General features: G+C 41.6%; 1 protein-coding gene across 14 annotated transcripts in view; it reads left to right on the plus strand.

The window, feature by feature from the left end:
* The window catches only part of LOC121877868 (CBP80/20-dependent translation initiation factor-like), a 130,257-nt gene that overhangs the window by 91,058 nt on the left and 19,086 nt on the right, over window positions 1-20,113 (plus strand). For 8 of the 14 annotated variants that reach the window (XM_042383780.1, XM_042383783.1, XM_042383778.1 and 5 more), the window contains 2 exons: window positions 1,034-1,102; window positions 7,883-7,960. The exons of 2 other annotated variants lie outside the window; for them this stretch is intronic. In XM_042383780.1, coding sequence (XP_042239714.1) covers window positions 1,034-1,102; window positions 7,883-7,960 — 147 coding nt within the window. Of the gene's footprint in view, window positions 1-1,033; window positions 1,103-7,882; window positions 7,961-10,243; window positions 10,918-20,113 lie in introns of those variants that run through there. 4 more of the 14 variants (XM_042383787.1, XM_042383789.1, XM_042383784.1 and 1 more) reach the window with 3 other exon arrangements.

Genomic DNA, 20,113 nt, shown 5'->3' on the forward strand with positions numbered 1-20,113 from the left:
AAACTTAAGCTAACCTAAACATCCTAAACTTGACCAAATCTTACCTATAGCTTAACCTAACCTACCCTAACCTAACCTAACCTAACCTAACCTAACCTAACCTAATTTTGCCTAAACTAGCTATCCCTTATTTTCCCATAACCTAACCCAACCTTATCTAACTTAACCTAACCAACCTCTAAAATAAACAAAAACCTAACTTATCTTCCTTCTAACTTAACTAAACCCAACCTAACCTAACTTTCTACCATAATCTAACTTAACCTAACCTAACCAAATCAAACCTCCTCCAACCTAACCTAACCAAACCTCCCAACCTAACCTAACCCCTTCCATCCTAACCTAACCTGACCAAACCCCTCCCATCTCAACGTAACCTAACCTAACCTAACCCCTTCCATCCTAACCTAACCTAACCAAACCCCTCCCATCTTAACGTAACCTAACCTAACCTAACCAAACCACACGTCATTTGTATTTTAAACGAGCTGAAAGATCTCTGTTTATGATTTCGTGTTGCCCATGTATTGAGTTATAGATGCCTTTGTCCCTGTATGTCTCAATTATGTATCACGTGTCCTAAATGTGTCTTTGAATATGGCTTTGTATCCTGCTTTATATGTTATGTCTCACGTGTCTATCCAGTATGTATCCCTAATGTCTTTCTCACGTACCTAATATGTGTCCCAACTATGGCTTTGTGCATTGGTTTATGTATTATGTCTCACCTGTCCAATTATGTGTACCTTTACTATGGCTTCTGGTAATCAGCATTCTCATCCCTCCAAAAATATGTCTTTCTTCAATAATCATGATGGCTTTCTCACGTATCCCCCCCCCAAAAAAAATATGTTTCTCTGATATGACTTTCAATGCTTTTTCCACGTATCCAAGAATGTAACCTCAAACAGTAGCTTATGGATAACCTGCTTTTCTCACATATTCAACACGTCTCTCTCTCTCTCTCTCTCTCTCTCTCTCATACGTAACCTCGTCTTTCCTTAATACTTGTTTTGGTGTCCGCGTGTTCCAGGGTGACAGACGATGTTTGCAGAGAGAGCGCAGTTTTGTTCGTCCCCAGTCAGCCTTCGCTATAAGTCAGGTTACTTCATGCTACCTACCTATTACTGTTCCGTGTTCTTGTTGTTGTTACCTATTACTGTTCCGTGTTGTTGTTGTTGCCCTGTTAATGTTACGTGTTGTTATTACTTGTCATTGTTCCTTATTGCATTTGTGTGCCTTAGAGCATCTTGTGGTGTTGTGCTTCTGTTGACGTAACTATTTCCTCCACCCTCCTTCCTTCCTTCCTTCCTCCTCTCTTCCTTTCTCCTTTCCTCCTCCTTTTCCCCCTTTCCACCTTCCTCCTCCTCCTTCCTACTCTCCCCTTCCTCAAGACGACCTCCATGACCTCCTTCTGTTCCCCAAGACGACCTCCATGACCTCCCCCTCCTCCTCCTCCCTCTGTTCTCCAAGACGACCTCTACAGTTGCATTACCTCCTCTTTCTCTTCACCTCCTCCTTATGCCCAGAATATGCCCCTAAATCTATTCCTTTTCAGGGCATAGTATGATTTTACCTTACAGATGAATCAGTTATTAAGCCCCCAACTCCACTCCTTATGTTCTCTACTATCTACTGTATGCCTACTATGCAGATATGCCCCTCCATCCTCCACTTATACCAGAATATGCCCCTCCACCCTCCACTTAAGCCAAATTATACCCCTCCACCCTCCAATTATGCCAGAATTTGCCTCCATACCCTTCATTTAAGCCAAATTATGCCCCCACCCTCCAATTATGCCACTCTATCTTCCACTTAAGCGAGACTATGCCCCTCTACCCTCCACTTATGCGAGGATATGCCTTTATACCCTCCAATTATGCCAGAATTTCCCTCCACCCTCCAATTATGCCAAAACATACCCTTCTACCCTCCATTTATGCCAAAATGTGCCCCTCCACCCTCCACTTATGCCAGAATATGTCTCTCTACCCTCCCCTTATGCCAGAATATGCCCTTCCACCCTCCAATTATGCCCCTCTATCCTCCACTTATGCGAGAATATACCCCTCTGTCCTCTTATTGGAGAATATGCCCCTCCATCCTCCACTTATGCGAGAATATGCCCCTCTATCCACTTATGGGAGAATATGCCCCTCTATCCCCCAATTATGACAGAATATCTCTCTCTCTCTCTCTCTCTCTTTTGTAGAGTAGAATAGCGTGATTTACCTCTTGGTTGACGGGTCAGAGCATCTTGTATTCGTAATGATCACCCGTCTGCCTGCCAGTGACCTCATGTTGTGTCTACCGGGGGTGTTCGTGTGCACAGTGTTGCTAGTATACCACGTACACTCTCACCGAACACTTCTTGAACGCTATAAGCACTATGCAATCGGAAAAATAAACGAAGAATCTGAAACCATTCCCAGTTCACAAGCCCCATTCTGCTCATTCTCACAGCCATCGTGCCCAGGAGTTCGAGATGTTTTTGTTGAGTGTGTACAGTAGGTCTTGTTTAGTCTCATAGCGTAACCATCAACAACTGTTATACCTGTACTGTCAGCTACTAAAGTCCTGTCACCTCTCCATCTTGAACCACGAACCCCCGAGAGAGATTCAGACTCATGAACCCAAAGCAGTGGACTGATACATTTACTCTGTCCATTAATGCTTCGGATTCGTGAGTCTTGAATCTCTCGGGGATTCGTGGTTCAGGAGGAGAGGTGAAGGGATTTTAATACAGTAGTTGACTTTACCTACGACTGAATATATCTGTCTTCCTGTGCGGTTCCGTAAACCTATGGTCACACTCGAGTTTTCTGTGCAATAAATCCACGATAGCATTTCATCCACAGGCAATAAGTCCACGGTACAATCCACACACTGGAGAAAGGAGCCATCGGCCAGACTCCCAGCTTACGCGGCCAGTTTGAGCTCCGTTGGAGAGCAGGATGACTTCATTGTATGTAGCTATGGCAGCATTAACCGCTTTAGTGAGATGTGTGGTCCTGTTAAAGAATACCAAGATGAAAAAAACCGATTGTGGATAGCAGTATCCGTCACGGTGTGCGTTTGTAGCGTCCAAGCGATGTTTGTTTACAAAAGTGACACAAGTTACTCTCGAGTCAAATGAAATTCCCGTCGTAATGTATTATTATTATTATTATTATTATTATTATTATTATTATTATTATTATTTATTTACTATGACTTTTTGCCGCTGGAGAGACAACTTGAGAAGTTCGTTGAAAAATCATCGCTATGGTGGATTTATTCTGGGTAGAAACTCTAGTGTGATTGTGATCGTAGGTCAAGAGGAGCTTCAATCCCGAACCTGTTTTTGCCTTCTGTAGTTGTGGATGTTAGATGTGTTGAATGTTGTAGTATGTATCTTAGGTTAGTATGAATGTTAGATGTACAGTACTCTCTCTCTCTCTCTCTCTCTCTCTCTCTCTCTCTCTCGTGCATGAAGTCAGTAATGCATGACGTCACCAGCGCATGGCGTGGCTGTATGACATGACGTCAACAGCGGAGGATAGTACAGCGCATGAACCCCCTCCACCACCCTCCAGTAGACAACCTGGCTACGATATGATGTCAACCCCCCCGCAATAATGTGACGTCACCAATGAATAACGCTATGGATTGGCTCATAATTATACATAACGTCACAATAGATCAATACGAAACGACTGAGAATAAAAACTGATTGGAAAAATTGCAAAGTGGATGTTGTAATAATGTTGTATTTCCTTGTCGCTTTTGTCTACCTACATCTGAGCGTTGACATCAAAAGTGTTTAGATTAGGTTGGTTAGATTAGGTTAGGTGAGAATAATTTAGGTTAGGGTAGGATAGGATGGGTAACGATGGGACTGGATAGGTTAGGAAAGATTAGGTTAGATTTAAATAGGATAGGATAGGTTAGGTTAGATTATGTGAGGACAAAATAGGATAGTATAGGTTAGGTTTAAGTTAGGATCGGAAAGTATAAGTTATGGTTAGGTTAGTTTAGGTTAGGTGAGTGTGTATGTGTGTTTGTATGTATGTATGTATGTATAGGTAAGTACATATTCGCGTGTGTATGTGTGTATCTGTTTGTACCTGGTGACACGTGACCCCCTCGACAGGTGAGTCAAGGGCAGCGGTGACACACGTGCACGACCACTAATTGGTGAACGACAACGAGACGACCATGATGCAGTGCTGTGACTCCTGCCTGCCCCCAGCTAAGTGGATCTCACACACACACTCACACACACACACTCGTGACCATACTCGACTGTAAGCGTTTGGTGATCTTAATACGTTTAGCTCGACGTTTTGTTGTTTTTGTGGCAGTCTGTTTACGTCAGTGTGTGTGTGTGTGTGTGTGTGTGTGTCCAAAAATAGCTTGAGAACGGCATGGTAAATCATTCGTGTGTATATCATGCCATAATTCACCTAGAGTTGCCATGGTAAAGGTTGGTGCAAGGTGACTAAAGAAAGAAAGCGATGGTGAGACGACAGGCGACAGGGTCACTAGTTATTTACCTTGTGACAATGAGTTGCTTCCGCTCAGATGATGATGATGATTATTATTATTATTATTATTATTATTATTATTATTATTATTATTATTATTGCCGTCATTATTATTACTAACATCATTATTATTATTACTATCACTATTATTACTATCATTATATTATTATTATTATTATTATTATTATTAAGAAAATCTTCTTAAGAGTAAACCAGAGCAAGAACTGGCAGGTACAGTATAGTCAAAGATACAGCTGGGGGTGACTCAGGAATGAAGTGGAGTGTAGAGAGGCGCTTGAGCTGCCTCCTGTCACGGGTTTATGACGGTGTGTGTCTTCCTGGAGGTGCAGGAGTCAGTCAGGCAGGTCATCAGGGTACCAACCTCTCGCGCCTCTGTGGTCACGTTAATAATAATAATAATACCCGGATACAATCATAAAATACCACAGCCTGTATTCGAAGAAGTAGCTAAATGAAGTATTATATTAGATATTATTGGTATCACTAAAGGTCAAAAAAATTACTTCATAGGACAATTTTAATCCCACTATCAAACTGCTACATATAATGGTTGCCCCTCGTAACGAGGATGGCCGGCCCAAGGTCCACCTAGGCGTAAAATTGTTGAAGGTGTAGAAGCTGTCGCCAAGACAACTGGCTAACCATTACCCCGGAACACGATTCGCAAATCAATTAACTTCCAGGTCCCCTATTACTGCTGGGTAGACGAGACAAATGGCGTAAAGAAACTTGCCCATAGTTTCACCCTACCCGGTGAACGAACCCGGGTCTGCTCGCTTGCGAGGCGAGCATGCTGACCATTGCACCACAGGTGGCCACTGCTGCATGTAATACAGTCATCTCTGCCTTATCTGTCTAAACTTTACCTTGTTGTGGAGAGACGAGTCACGAGAACAACACATCCGGGACAGTATTTAGAGACAACGACAGAGGAGGCAAATGGTATGGTCGACTCGCTTATAATAATTCTGACCGAGATGCAGCAACCAACACGGAGACTTTATACATGTATACGGAGACTTTATACATGTATACGGAGACTTTATACATGTATACGGAGACTTTATACATATATACGGAGACTTTATACATATATACGGAGACTTTATACATATATACGGAGACTTTATACATATATACGGAGACTTTATACATATATACGGAGACTTTATACATATATACGGAGATTTTATACATATATACGGAGACTTTATACATATATACGGAGACTTTATACATATATACGGAGACTTTATACATATATACGGAGACTTTATACATATATACGGAGACTTTATACATATATACGGAGACTTTATACATATATACAATACTATATCACTACCATCTCCCATATACAAAAATATTTTAGGGATTTTTATTTATTTGCCCATAATTTTTACACTGAACAATAACGTAATGATTTTTGTGGTCCTGACGCTGTGAGTCACTTTGTCTCTGTACCTAATAAGTTTGGCCGGATGAGACACATTATACCGGTTCATTAAGTAAGACCACAGCAATGTTTTGTCATGTTATCTGGGGTTTTCCTACAGTAACACGCTTAAGATATTTCCCTCTTTGTGTTTCAATTTTGTTTTCCTAACGGGCTTTTGTTTCAGTCAGTGTCTTTTTTTTTGGCCGACACGCTTGTATGTTTCACCCTATTCGCTTAATGTTGTGCCGACGAGTAAGACAAATGTTCTATTCGTTCCTCAAGAATCTAGAGACATCTCACTTGGATTTTGCAGTTCAGTTCTGGTCACCGTACTACAGAATGTATATCGAATCCCTAGAAAGCATAGAGAGGCGGATAACAAGACTAATCCCGGGCATCGTCCCACATGCACGACTAGCCTCTAGGATGGTATCACAGGGAGGTAGTACCGCCTGGGAAGATATTGGAAGCATAATGTGTTGTCTAATGGTAGACCCTGCTGCCATATGGCATCACGAAAATTGTGACCAAGTCCCAGGTTGCTGATCTGACTTTCTGTCTCATTTACGTACACACAATTGCAGGGTCTCAATTGTTTCTCGTAATATTGACAACACAACATACATATGTTGTTTCTCACTTTTGATCTGTTTTCATTTTTGTATTTATGGTTCTTTATTATTATTATTATTATTATTACAGTTATTATTATTATCATCATTATTTTAATATTTTTTATTATAAAATTTATTTGCTATGAATTATTATTATTATTATTACATTTTCGCCTCCCAGACCCCGATGTGAGTCAGTGACCTGTGCTCGGGTGGGCTAATCGTAACAAAAAAAAAAAAAAAAACCGAACTCGCAGCAATGGTTTTACATAAGACAAATTTAGATTTAGGCGCGAGATAGGTAAACATTGGTTTGGAAATAGAGTAGTGGTTGAGTGGAACAAGTTACCAAACATCATCATTAACTCGAATACGCTAGATAGCTTCAATTATACATGGGACGCATATATGAGCGATAGGGGTTGGGTGTAAACGAGACTGCTTAGTAATGGGTCAATAGGCCTGTTGCAGTTTCCTTTATTCTTATGTTCTTATGAGACAGTATAGGAAAACTATGTTAAAAGCCTGTGTTATCCCATATGTGGTCTAGATTCCTGAGTGGCTGTATGACCTGTGTGCGTGTGTGTGTGTGTGTGTGTGTGTGTGTGTGTGTGTGTGTCTTTCATCCTGATTGACTTACTGCCTTATGTTTATGTATACTCTATTGACCACCGGTACATTAAATTGACACCTCCATATAACGAACTTATCTCTCTACATTATCCATTATATAGGGGCTTTCACATATAACGGACGCTCGATATAGCGGACTTTTGTATTAACACAGTACGTTAAATAGAGGTTTCACTGTATCACCTGTGTCGTCTCCTGGGCTGTCTTCCTGAGTACTGGTCATCATTGCAGGTCAAAGTGATGGCACGGTCCCTAAAGGTTCCCCATCCTAACCTAACTTAACCTAACATAGCTTAACCTAACCTAACCTAAACCTAACGTAACATAGCTTAACCTAACCTAAACCTAACCTAACATAGCTTAACCTAACCTAACCTAAAACTAACCTAACATAGCTTAACCTAACCTAAAACTAACCTAACATAGCTTAACCTAACCTAAACCTAACCTAACATAGCTTAACCTAACCTAAACCTAACCTAACATAGCTTAACCTAACCTAAACCTAACATAGCTTAACATAACCTAACAAAACCTAACCTAACCTAAACCTAACCAAAACCTAACCTAACCTAACCCCATCGACAGTACCGGGTTCCCACTTGATCAGTCAGAATGATTTTTAACCCCGTATGGTCGCCTTACAGAGTGACGCCAACCAACGCCTCCTGCCTAATGGACTTCCCCGTCAGCACTCCTTCATGAGACACAACGTGAACCCTCAGGTCGGCCCCTCACCACCACCACCACCTCCTCCTCCTCCCATGACCGTTATATACTTTCTAAACTTTTCTTTGCTGTGAGCTGACGACACACCACACTATTTAACTCATCATTCTCTCCTCTGACAGTCAACCAGTAAATATACCCAGAAGAAAATGCTGTCAGTTCTTCGACTCATCTATGAACCCTGACTCATGAACCCGTGAACCCATGAACCCTGAGACCCATGAACCTTGACACTCATCCAACTGTGAATCCGAGACATTACACGATCTATGAACCGAACACTGTATGATGTCTCAGATTCACAGATTCATGTGTCTCAGGGTTCATGGATTCACAAGTTCATGAGTCTCAAGCCTCATGGATGGGAGAGAGAGGACAGACAGACATACAGACAAGACTATTATTTTGTTACATGACTCAATAACACACTGAAGGAGATAGACAAATATGTCTCCTCAGTTCACCTCACCGAAAATTTTAGAATGGCGGAGGATTTTCTTGACGACTACATCTACAGGTCTAATGTAGTGGCACGTCCATTTGTCATATTATTTTCACCTTAGTATATAGTTAATTATACGGTATACCTCCTCGCATTTAGTAGTTGATATGTTATAGTCTTGAAGGTATACAATAGAGTGAGTTACCCCCTTGTGTTCTATCTACGTTATTATAGAGGCGTGTGATATGTTTTCTCTCGACACTAACCTAACCGAACTGAACCGAACCTAACTTAACCTAACCCAATTGACCCTAACCTACTATACTCTACCCTAACCTAACCCAATTGACCCTAACCTACTATACCCTACCCTAACCTAAGCTGACCTAACCTAAACTAACCTAACCTAACTGTCAGTGGGGTGTTTTTTTTTTACTTAGCTGTCTTGAAAAAGTGTTGTTTCTTATACTTCATTAGTGATAGACGTTTTACTTATCATTGTTTCCTATACCCACGTGTGTATGTGTGTAGTGTGTATGTGTAGTGTAGTGTGTATGTGTAGTGTAGTGTGTATGTGTAGTGTAGTGTGTATGTGTAGTGTAGTGTGTATGTGTAGTGTAGTGTGTATGTGTAGTGTAGTGTGTATGTGTAGTGTTAGGTTCAAGTTCATAGTGTTAGATGAATTTTACCTTTGAGGATTAATATTGTCAGGATGATAATTACAGTGTGTGTGTCTCTGGGCCTAAATTTATCGTGTTATAGTCGACGCTAAAACGTGACCATGTAAAGATACTGAAGTGTGTTGGGATATATCACTAATATCCCACTGTGACATGATATTTATTTACTCACACACACACACACACACACACACACACACACACACACACACACATCATTACTTCCATTCTGACACTTGACTGCATGATAACAATAGCCAAAATCAGAGAAAAAATAACCCTAACTTAAACAAGATAGGAGTGATATATATGGTTTTCAGAAAGTCAGGCGAGTCAGGTAAGTTAAGTACGTATGGTTCATTAACTCTAGTGAAAGTGTGCGAGCCAGGTATAGGTCGGTTCCTTTGGGGTCTTCCTGCTGGGTGTTGTTGTTCTCGTGTCCTTCGTCAGGCTATACCGGGTGTTCTAGGTGGTGGGTTTGTTGTGTTCAGTGTGAAAGACGTTGAGAGAATTATACGGAAGGCAGTCTAAATTTTTTGGTTCTTGGGATTGTGGTATCATTGAAGCTCTCTCTCTCTCTCTCTCTCTCTCTCTCTCTAATGTACACTTGACCCAGTTATTAATTTCTGTGTAGTGTAAAGCCTTCACACGTCATCAAGTATTAATTCATGCCTTAAAAGTTGTGAACACCTGTTGTGCGTGTGTGAAGCCCTCCAGACGTGTGGGTGGTGGTGGGGAGGGGCGGGGCGCACGAGTTGGGGCTAGGGGTAGGGAGGTGGGGGGGAGGAGAGGTTAGATCATCAGCTAACACCGACACCCCACAACTTCACGGTGCCACCATTTATAGCAATATGTACGATCACCTGATGTCTGACTCACAACCCCCACCCCCCCACTGTCGATATTGCCACCCCCTATGTCTTGACTCTGTTTAACTTGTGGCAAAAAAATCTCATGGGAACATAAATCTCAGATAAGGTTAAACTTCTCTTGAGTTTGCCATGAGCGGAGCGTGATTGCAATAGGAGACGAGAGGCGAGGAAGACAGTATGGGGTCACGTGGCCAGGGCGAGCCTGTTTCTCGTGTTGGTAACCCGGCGATCGTCACCGACATTTCAGCGACTTCCTGGATAGTTCGTCACTCTGACGCAGAACCTCTGGTAGGCCACTGTTTGCCGGGGGATTTCTTGTAAGGCTGGCGACAACGTACTGAACACACGAGCACCGAAGGAGCTGTCGACATAAGCGAAGACGAGTTACTTGCTTGTGAAAACAACCGAGAAAACTGTCTGAAAGGTTTACAATACATCGACTTTTACACGCTGTTCAAGTTAGTATTTTACCGCCTAACTCACCTGTGCAGGTAATTTATGACACTGTCAGCTGTAAGCTGATGCACCACGAGAGCAGACGTTAATCAACGCCTTTGTTGCGTGACCTTCCATCTTCAGTTCCGTCGAGTTTGTGTCACGACGGCGACTTCGAGCTGTTGGTTATCACTACTAGTGTTCACCCTTTATAACAAAACCCTCCCACGCGAGAGCTTCTACGTCCGTCTACTTATATCACGGTTAATGATCCTACTACTCACACCAAACCTTCTCATCTACTTGAATCAATTCAAATACCACATTTACTCAACTGTGAAGAACTGCATATTCACCTCAGCTCTAAGGCTGACCGGCTCTGCACCTCACACCCGCAACACATAACCGGACTCCTCGTTATCATGAGACCTCTCTTCAACACCCGCGGCCTCTTCAAGTTTAGAGTTCGGGTCCCAAGTCCCATCGCTGAAGAACGGGAGACTCGTCACAGCGTCGAGGAAAAGGTCAGTGGACGCCCTCAGTTGACTCCTGAGCCTCTGAGTAACGTTGACCCCAGGGATGTTATTGCTTATGTTGTAGAGGGTGTGTTGTAGAGGGTGTGTTGTAGAGGGTGTGTTGTAGAGGGTGTGTTGTAGAGGGTGTGTTGAAGAGGGTGTGTTGTAGAGGGTGTGTTGAAGAGGGAGTGTTGAAGAGGGTGTGTTGTAGAGGGTGTGTTGAAGAGGGTGTGTTGAAGAGGGTGTGTTGAAGAGGGTGTGTTGAAGAGGGTGTGTTTGTAGAGGGTGTGTTGAAGAGGGTGTGTTTGTAGAGGTGTGTTGTCGAGGGTGTGTTGAAGAGGGTGTATTGTAGAGGTATGTTGTAGGTGTGTTAGGTGTGTTGTAGAGGGTGTAGGGTGTGTTGAAGAGAGGTGTGTTGAAGAGGGTGTGTGTTGAGGGTATGTTGAAGAGGGTGTGTTGTTGTAGAGGGTGTGTTGAAGAGGGGTGTGTTGTAGAGGTGTTGAAGAGGGTGTATTTTAGAGGGTGTGTTGTAGAGGGTGTGTTGTAGAGGGTGTGTTGCAGAGGGTGTGTTGCAGAGGGTATGTTGTAGAGGGTGTGTTGTGATTTATGTTACAAGGTGAATGTGGTCATATTTCTTGATAAATTATAAAAATAAGTTAGGTTAGGTTAGGTTAGGTCCATTTCGGTTTGGTCAGGTCAGGTTAGGTTAGATTTGGTAAGGTAAGGTTAGGTTAGGTTAGGTTAGGTTAGGTTAGGGACAGGTACAGATACAAAACATGGATCACATGGGGGAATCACAACAACAGCTTATTCAACCTAAAGATTAACCACCCTAACACATATTGCATACACAAACACACACACACACACACACACTCTCTCGCTTAACCTCATATCTTAATTAAGAGGAAAATAAAATAACAATGTTCTCTTTCTCAATAATCTAATATACAGTACTATAGGAATAGCAATGTGTGTGTGTGTGTGTGTGTGTGTGTGTGTGTGTGTGTGTGTGTGTGTGTGTGTTCTGGGCAACGGCACAATCGTTTTTCATCAAACTTGGTGGAAAAATCACCAAAAATTCGTAGAGTGGAACAAACCTGGTCCCATGTCGATGGTTCCTTTAGGAAGGCATTAATTAACCATTTTATTTACGCTGGAAAACGATGCAAAGTCTACGGACTTGGCGCACCCTCATTCGCTGTAAGCTGTCAGCCTGACGGCGGTTGCTCGCTAGCCAAGCACGAGCGTTCAGACTTTCGCCGGGCACGAAGGGCCCACGATCACTCGTATTTATTAAAAACAAAGAAAAAAATTCCAATCAATAATATAAAGGAAATTAATTATTCCCCAAACGAACTAAAACTTTATTGGAAGATTTTTTTATAAATTGTATTTACTTTTTTTAAGACTCGTAAGTTCGTAATTTTTTGTATACATTCTCTGAATGTCTGTTGAATGTGTGTCTGTCCGAAGCGTTAACTATGTAATATTTGATCTGCTTTCCCCACGATAATAAATGGAAACGTAAACTGGCTAGGCTATCCTGTACTAGGCTACCCTTATCATTATTATTATTACTACCGGTATTATTATTATTATTATTATCACAACCACCGAGACAGACACACATAGTTATCATGTTCACACTCATAGTCACCATCACCACCATTTTATAAAACCACAACAATAGCGTTACCATCTCAGGCCTCACGCAAGTCATTTTCATTGTCACCATCACCGCCGATATCGTCACTTTCATCATCATTACCACTTTCACCCACAGTACGGCGACGGCACGCCTTTTCTTCTCAGCGTCTGGCGTAAACAATGTCTCCACAACGATAATGTCACACGATCACTTGTTGCCTTCCACCCTCCTCCCCCTTTCTCCCTGTCTCTCGTCTAATCCTATTTCTACTTCGTTATTTCCTTTCTGAATTTCGTCTCTTCTTTGTTTTCTCCATTAATTTATCGCGTTCGTGGGTAAAAATTAAATTGTACAGTTCGCTGGTGGGAGTTTGGTGCACAGTCAGTCCGTGGCAACTCTGAACCCGGGAGATTCTTGCATGATGAACGTGAGTCATCCACCTGTGTGTGTGTGTGTGTGTTTAACATGAGTCACCCGCCGTCTGTGAGTGAGTTAGTGAGTAGAGTGTTTGTACTGCCTAATCAATTATTTTCCGCTATCTATTATTGTATGTTTTATGAACTAGTGTTGTCTTGTTCTTATTAGGAATCGTCTAATAATGAGTTCACCAACTTCCTTATACTTCGATACTTTTCTGTTAAAATATAAACAAAATTCTGAGTCATCTTTGTCATCCCCGAATCGTCAGTTAATTAATGTACAGTATTTAAAATTAAATTTCCAGAGACACACCAGGTAAAGACCGGCATATTTGTTGTATTCAAAGTAAGTCGTAGAAATCAAGACTGAGCAATGCATTATAAATCTGCCAGTGAAGAACTTAAGTTTAAAACAATAGGAAATAAAATTTATGATGCGTGGAGATATTATCGAGTTTCACCTTTTCTTAAATAAAAATATAAGTGCATGTAAACAGCTCATTGCTTGAAGGAATTTCCCAGTACAGTGACGCGACAGCTGAATCATAATGGGTTGAGGCATCACACTGCACTGTACCTGTAATGTTGTTTCTGAATAAAAGTTTGAATATGATAGATCTTCTTTTGAAAAACAGAACACGCCGGCCATAGTGACACATTATCAAAACAAACTAATTTTAACTATTTTTTTTAGCGTTGTTTCTGGATTAACCCTAAAGAATTTCCCCTAAGTTTATAACAAGTTTGCTGATCAAGATTATTTCGTACTCGAAGGTCGGGGGCAATTATGGAGTCAAGGGCTGCCTCGCGTAAATTTGACTTCCATAGAATTATTCTTGAGGGTTTATTGCTAAGTCTACCTAATGGTAATCCAGTCGTCTCATCAGTATTGGGCCAAGGGTGAGCAGAGTGTTCAGTTGTGTCCTTGTGTAATGTGTCAGTGTGGTGGTGAGGCCTCGTGACACAGGATGTATAGCAAGCGGTTCCTCATCTGAAGAAAACAATGGATTCGGAGTCAAAAGATTTCCTTCGATAAATTTGTCTCCTAAATCATAAATGGTGCTCAGAGATCATATCGAGTTAAGGTAGAATCTTACTTAAAAGTTTTGGTGATAATTTTTTTTTATTATGTCAGTAAAGATTTGGTTATACTTAACGCGAGAATCACTGAGAATCCGAGCCTTCAGCACTTTAGAATTTTAAATGCACCCTAGCTCTACACCTCTCATATGTACACGACTCTCCGGCTAATTTGCGCGTCTAAAAAAAATTCCCCAAACAGTTTACCCTCCAAATAACACGCTCGCTTGTCGGCTCAACAGTCATTAACTACCAAATATGTGAGCCAAGATCATACAAACACTATTACCAGCCAAACAAACACGCCATTTTTTTTTCCACCGTACAGTCCAGATTTCTCATCAGTTCGACCCATGGAGACGTCACTTCAGTATTTTTAGGTACGCAAAATAACTAATGCGGGCGAGAGAAACTGATGATGCGGTATCAAAAAGTAACCGATACCTAGCCTTGCTTTACAACATCCCAGAATGCTAGCTATAATAATAATAATAATAATACCGCCTCTAATAATAATAATAATAATAATAAAAAGAAGCGTAGAATGAGACGGCGTTTATCACTACTTTATGTATATTTACTTAACCTAACTTGTATTAGCTGTACTGTACTCGTCACTGTTTGCCATAACACTCTCACTTATTTACTCTTCTCAATGAACAGTATCATTAGCAAATATTTTTTCAACATTTATAGTATAATTGCCAAAGTAATCCTCTAATTTCACTTTTTTGTTTTAAAATAAATATCGTAAAAGTAGACCTGTAAGACAAACGAAGAGTAAATATAATAAAATACAAGACAGTAACAGAGCAAAAGCACAAAGACAATAATAAAAGATGAGAACGAACTCAAACTCGCCTGCAGGCATAGTAAAATAAAAGTGGTACGTACAGCTTTCTCTCTGGGATCAAGCGACGTGATGCTCCTGCCAAACAGATGACCGTTAAGTTGTATCGTGTCAAGCTAGGACGGCCATAGACTTTTTACGTGTACAGTACTGTTTTTGTCATTTTACTTGTATATTATTTTCCTATTTCAATATTAAAATTAGATGCTACACCCGGGAATCAATTCAGCCCCTTGGTTTTATCTTATCACAAGTTCCTATGTGTTTTTGTTTTCCTTGTCGAGGGAGCACAATAAACTGCCTCCTTTATAAGTTAACATAAAGATGGCAGCCTGAATAGCAAAGGAGTTTTGTACAGGGAGCCTTCATACCCAATACTTAATGAATTCTAACCCTGTCATGTTAAGAGTCCACTGACACGAGTATACGGTTAGACTACTGTACATTCTCCGTATGATCAAGCACCACAATCAACACTCCCCTCCCCTTCTTCGTTGTAAACATCAGTCATCATCTCCAATCCCGTATGATCACTTTCCAGCTGGTGGGGGGGGGGCAGAGGAGGAGCAGCATGTGTAGGACCACTGTGGTTGGCTGGTGGGGTGGAGAGCTGCAGCGGTTCTCAGTGTAATGGCCAGGCGAGTCGTGAGTCATAGGCTGCCAACAGGAAGATCTTGTGTAACCTGATTGAGAGAGAGAGAGAGAGAGAGAGAGAGAGAGAGAGAGAGAGAGAGAGAGAGAGAGAGAGAGAGTCTTGATTCATAAACGCCTCCAGCAATATTGATCATTCGTGTAAGTCTTTCGTAAAAATAAGCAAAAACAAAAACAACAACAACACACACACACACAACTGTCGAACGCGTGTACGTGAAAGCTGGTGCTCTAGGTGGCTGTGGTGATGAGACTACAATTGCAGGCGAAAGTTTTGGAGGATCTGTGACGAATGTTGTGAGTCGTGAGGGCGGAGACACCACAGAACGTTTGGGGGTACTGGAGTGTGAATCATTTTAATTTGTATTTCGTGGGTGAGAAAATGTTCAATGAATAACTGTGCCTCGAAGCACCAAGGAAACACATTCAATAGGGTGAAGCAGACTAAGCAGTAAGATGCATAGAAAACCATAAAATTTTACGAAATCGCCATCATAACTATGTTTACCGACTGAAAGCACCGTTTTGACGGGATTTCGATGATGCACTGTCAATCAGATGAAGGAAACAGAGCAATGATCTAGGGCAGGTGACTATAGGTGGCGCCACTAGTGCACGACGCCCGTGTAGTAAGTTGGCAGCAGTGGTGGGAGGAGTGGCTGTCTGGCGGGCCAGTTTGAGCCAGGCAGAGCGTCTAGCTACAGAGCAACCAGCAGTGGGAGCGCGAACACCGTACACCTCACTGGCGAACAGGTTGGCTTGGTTTCCCGTTACCATGGATACATAACTATATACTTTCAGTGTAATGATCAAGCATTTTTTTAAATCCTGATATTGTCTTGTGATGGAAAACGGTGGTGTGGGTGTGTGTGTGCGTGTGGCGGTGATGGTAGTGTTAGGTAACCAATGCGGGGGTGTTAATGGTGTAGCCAACTTGCCAGCCACAATTAGCAAAAGTTTGTTTAAGTGTACGGCAGGAGATCCGCGACGGGAGAACCGCCGAGTGTTACCCTCATTAGTCATTACAAACAATTTCCAAGCCACTATGTCAGTCCCAGGAGGCAGAGGTGGTGCTTGTGGTAAAGGACTATAGGCGCCTCACCTTCCGAGTGATAACATCAAGTTGTATTGTGGTCGAATCGTTTGTTAACCGATGTTGAGGAAATTTGTTCAATATCGGTCAAGAGAACAGCAGCAGCCTCCAGTAGTGGTAATTGAGGCAGTGCGACAACGGACACCTCACCACAGTGAATGATGCAACTTTGGTGTTTGTTGGGAGATTTCCGGGTTGTTACAAATACAATTGGCTTCCTTGGTGTGCAGTGCTTTATAGAGTCCTAAATTGTAGCTATTCTTGTTAACTTATAAATATGTAGTGTTACATTGTCGCTTTGTCATAATAGTGTAAAAAAAAAAAATTACTAGTCGGGTGTAACAGCGAAGCCCCCCAAATTTGGGTTCATATTAGTTAGGAAAAAAAGAAACCTAAAACTACAACATAAATATTAAGGAAACAAGATCTAGAATTACATTTATGGTCAGGTTATGCTTCTAGAAACAACACAAATACATTAAAAGTGGCTATGTATTTTGAATTACTGCTGAGATAAGAATGATGAAGAACTGAACCTGCTTAAAAACATCCCACAGTCGCTTGAACACATGACCAGTCAGATGAGGTTCAAGTTATAATTGAAATGACTAATTTCAGCTAAATAAATAAAGTTAAATACATTATTTTAACTGCACATTACTTCAGGATATAATAATCATAATATAAGAAAAGACAGATATTATTTACTGTACCTTGCTCATGCGTAATTTCTGATTTGTTTACATTGCCATACAGTCCACGTAGCCTAAATTCCGGGCACAATATTTAGAGTCGCCACTGGGAGACTGTAAGAACTGAGCAGACAGTATATAATAGAAAGTGAATCTTAATGACACGATACGCCTACTACAAAGAAAACAAAATGTATAATACAGTAAGATACAAAAAGAAAGCCTAGTTGTTCTCTCAAAGTATGCGTAGTCGGTTCTTATTTGTATAATATTCTCAAATTACAAGCTGAATTATTGAAACTGACATACTAGAATTATTTCCCTGTGGAGTTATCGCCTTGTACCGGTAATAATTTCACAGTGCAATAGAGCGATAACTGGAGTGGAATGCTATAAATACCGAGGAACCATTAGAACTAGTAGAGTGGAATGAGTTGTAACTGTGGGTTAATCTTGTGTGGTTAATGCTGTGGAATTACCTTGTGAGAAAGTGATGATGATCCTGAGTGGTTTGTGAGGCAAAGAGACAAGTATGTTAAGAGTGTGAGTGAGTACATTAGCGGTAATGGTGGAGCAGCGATTATTTAGAAGGCACAATAGCTACAAACCTCTTTGTTAGACAGCCTGCGTAAAAAAAAAATTATATATATATATATATATATATATATATATATATATATATATATATATATATATATATATATAATTTTTAGTCCATATAACACGCTGACTTGAACATATAATCAACGACCTCACCAGCCAGGACTCGAACCCTCGACCTTATGCGTGTGACCTTATGCGTGTGGCATGGTTGGTAGCGTTCCCTGGTCACGCATAAGGTCGAGGGTTCGAGTCCTGGCTGGTGAGGTCGTTGATTATATATATATATATAACTACTGCCAGCGGCCATTTAGTCAGTGCCCATGACCATAGCCCTCAACGTGTGACAAAATATTAACAAAAATCTAAGATTGTTAAGTTTACTTGCTTCTAGTTTCCTCTCCTGTATTAATATATCGATATTTTCAAGACAGACTATGGATCCCTGCTCCCTTGTAAGAGTAAAGGGCTAGTTTTGAAAGATGTCGCTTTATAAAATGAGATCCAGCGCAGACACAACTCAATATGCCCGATGGCAGGGAAAGCACCGCCCCTCCCACCTGGTGGAGTCCCCAGCCACCTCCCCTCCTCCACCAGTATCATTAAATCGGAAACCTGGAGGAAAGTGAAACTCTGTTATAAGCCTCCAGGTAAAGTGATTGAGTCTGTGTTGTGATGTGAGTGGGAAACTGTGTTGTGATGTGAGTGGGAAACTGTGTTGTGATGTGAGTGGGAAACTGTGTTGTGATGTGAGTGGGAAACTGTGTTGTGATGTGAGTGGGAAACTGTGTTGTGATGTGAGTGGGAAACTGTGTTGTGATGTGAGTGGGAAACTGTGTTGTGATGTGAGTGGGAAACTGTGTTGTGATGTGAGTGGGAGATGTGAAACTGTGTCTGTGGACTGTGTGTGATGTGAGATGTGAGTGGGAAACTGTGTTGTGATGTGAGTGGGGGGCTGTGTCTGCGGTGGGGTGTGGGACTGTGTCTGTGGTGGCTTGTGGAGGGGGCTGTGTCTGCGGTGGGGTGTGGGACTGTGTCTGTGGTGGCTTGTGGAGGGGGCTGTGTCTGTGGAGGGGTGTGGAAGGGACTGTGTCTGTGGTGAGGTGAGGGAAGAGTGCCTAAAGTGAGGTAGCTACATTCGACAGTGCCCTCAATAAGGTGTGGTGGGTGGCGGACATTGAACGCCTCTCGCCTGTGGACTGCTTGCGGACGAACGTGGAATGTGAAGCTGTGGAAGTGCCGTGGGAGGCGTAGCGGGTCTTCTTTACCTAAGAATTCGTTAACTCACTTATCCCTTTCCAGTGTGTCTCAGAGCTGGGAAGGAGGGGAAATGAGAAAAATGAGAAGAGATAGAAGAGACAATATTAGAGGGAGTGAATGGGAAATTAGGATACAGATGGATATAGGATGGGAAAGAGAAGTGGGAGGGGGGAAACTGGTATGCATAGCTACACGCAACTCACCACCTCATAGCGCCCACTCGTAGGGTTTCGTAAGACGAAATATTATGTATGGTTTCTGCGAGTCCTTGAGGAGAGACAGCTCCCTCCTCAGTAATCTTTCTTTTTACCTAATTCCTATAAATGAAGTTAATTTCACCAACAACTTTCACCGTAATTTTCATCATTGGTTTTTGTATGATAATGAAGTGATACAGTACTACAAGAATACGGTTAGGAACAAGTGAAGAGGGAATGATTAAATTTCAAACTACGCTTCGTGTCATTTTTCGTTTTCCTCATCAGTTATCATATTTCGGGATGAGGCTATATTGCATAACTGCCAATAACACCACTGTATCACTTACACATTTATTTCCAATTTTTCTTTATCGTAAAATCTCACATTTAACAAACATATCAGATAGAAAATGAGGTATAATTTTTCTTTCGGACATTGGTAGTAGGTAGTAGGCAGCTATCGAACAGGGAGGTACTACCGCCTGGGAAGATATTGGAAGAATAATGTGTTGTCTAATGGCAGACCCTGCTGCCATATGGCATCACGAAAATTGTGACAAGTCCCAGGTTGCTGATCTGACTTTCTGCCTCATTTACACACAATTGCAGGGTCTCAATTGTTTCTCTTACTATGACAACACAACATACATACTGAATATCGTTTCTCACTATTGATCTTTTTTCATTTTTGTATTTCTTTATGGTTCTT

This window comes from Homarus americanus, unplaced genomic scaffold (assembly GCF_018991925.1).
Source record: "Homarus americanus isolate GMGI-L3 unplaced genomic scaffold, GMGI_Hamer_2.0 scaffold24523, whole genome shotgun sequence".
Taxonomy (NCBI): domain Eukaryota; kingdom Metazoa; phylum Arthropoda; class Malacostraca; order Decapoda; family Nephropidae; genus Homarus; species Homarus americanus.